The sequence below is a fragment of the Cariama cristata genome, unplaced genomic scaffold (genome assembly GCF_000690535.1).
Source record: "Cariama cristata isolate BGI_N322 unplaced genomic scaffold, ASM69053v1 scaffold27445, whole genome shotgun sequence".
Lineage (NCBI taxonomy): Eukaryota > Metazoa > Chordata > Aves > Cariamiformes > Cariamidae > Cariama > Cariama cristata.
Window position 1 is genome coordinate 1,602 of NW_009619638.1, and position 954 is coordinate 2,555.

At 65.2% G+C, this 954-nt stretch overlaps 1 protein-coding gene across 1 annotated transcript in view; it reads left to right on the top strand.

The window, feature by feature from the left end:
* The window catches only part of UBTF (upstream binding transcription factor, RNA polymerase I), a gene marked incomplete at both ends in the record, with an annotated part of 8,901 nt that overhangs the window by 291 nt on the left and 7,656 nt on the right, over positions 1-954 (top strand). The window contains one exon of the mRNA XM_009701323.1: positions 220-303. Within this exon, the coding sequence (XP_009699625.1) occupies positions 220-303 (84 nt within the window). The remainder of the gene's footprint in view (positions 1-219; positions 304-954) is intronic.

Sequence of the window (954 nt, forward strand, 5' to 3'; positions counted from 1 at the left end):
GTTCAGCGCCCCGAGTCCTCGGCCCTTAGTGCCGGCACCGTCCCGCTGCCGTCGGCATTGCGAACGCTTTGGAGGCGCTGGGAATGGGTCGTTTGCGCGGTGGCGTTGCAAAACCCTGTGGGTTTGTGCCGTGCCGAGCGTGGCTCGGTGCCGAGCAGGGACCTGCCCTGTCCACCACGTGCAGCCTGTTCACTTTTGTGGCCCTTCGTTACCCCACAGGTGAGGAAGTTTCGGACCCTCACGGAGCTCATTATGGACGCCGAAGAGCACGTGAAGAATCCTTACAAGGGCAAAAAGCTCAAGGTATCAGGCAGGAGCTGGGGTCAGTCCCTAAAAGGGGACCTCCCCCTTCCCTGGGACGGGGGCCTGTCCCCCATGAGGCACCCCAGACCCGTGTGGCTCTGCCACCGGGGCCCCTGCAGGCACCTCACCGCCCATAATCCCCGCGGCCGGCTGCCCAAGGCTCCGGAGGCCGCGGGCTCTGGGCCCGGGCCAAGTCCAGGGTACATTTAATATGGCCGGTTGTATTGCTGGCAGCCTGCGTCCAAGTTTAGCACCGGGGGGCCGGGAAGCCGCCGTCCTATTCCTGGCCTGCCGGGTCGGGTGGGGTGCTGCTTTCGGCTGGGCGGCGATGGCTCTGCCACCAGCCATCCCCGGGAGGTGGCTCCTGTCCCCTCCTCCTGCCTCAGTTTCCCCTCTTGCGGCACAACCGCTCTGTGCCAACAGCTCTGGATGGCTGGAGGCTGCTCCCCAGATACCCAGCCCTGGGATATTGTAGTTCCTGGGGAACGGAGCCCTTGTTCCCAATGTTTTTCCCCTCCTTGCCTGCGAAGCCGGGGTGTTCCCACCTCAGGGAGCTGGATCACCAGCGGGGCTGGATGGAGCCAGGTCTGCCCCAGTACTGGGGGGAGCTAGGAGCCGGTGGGATTTGGCTGTGCCGCTGGGTTCGCGCTC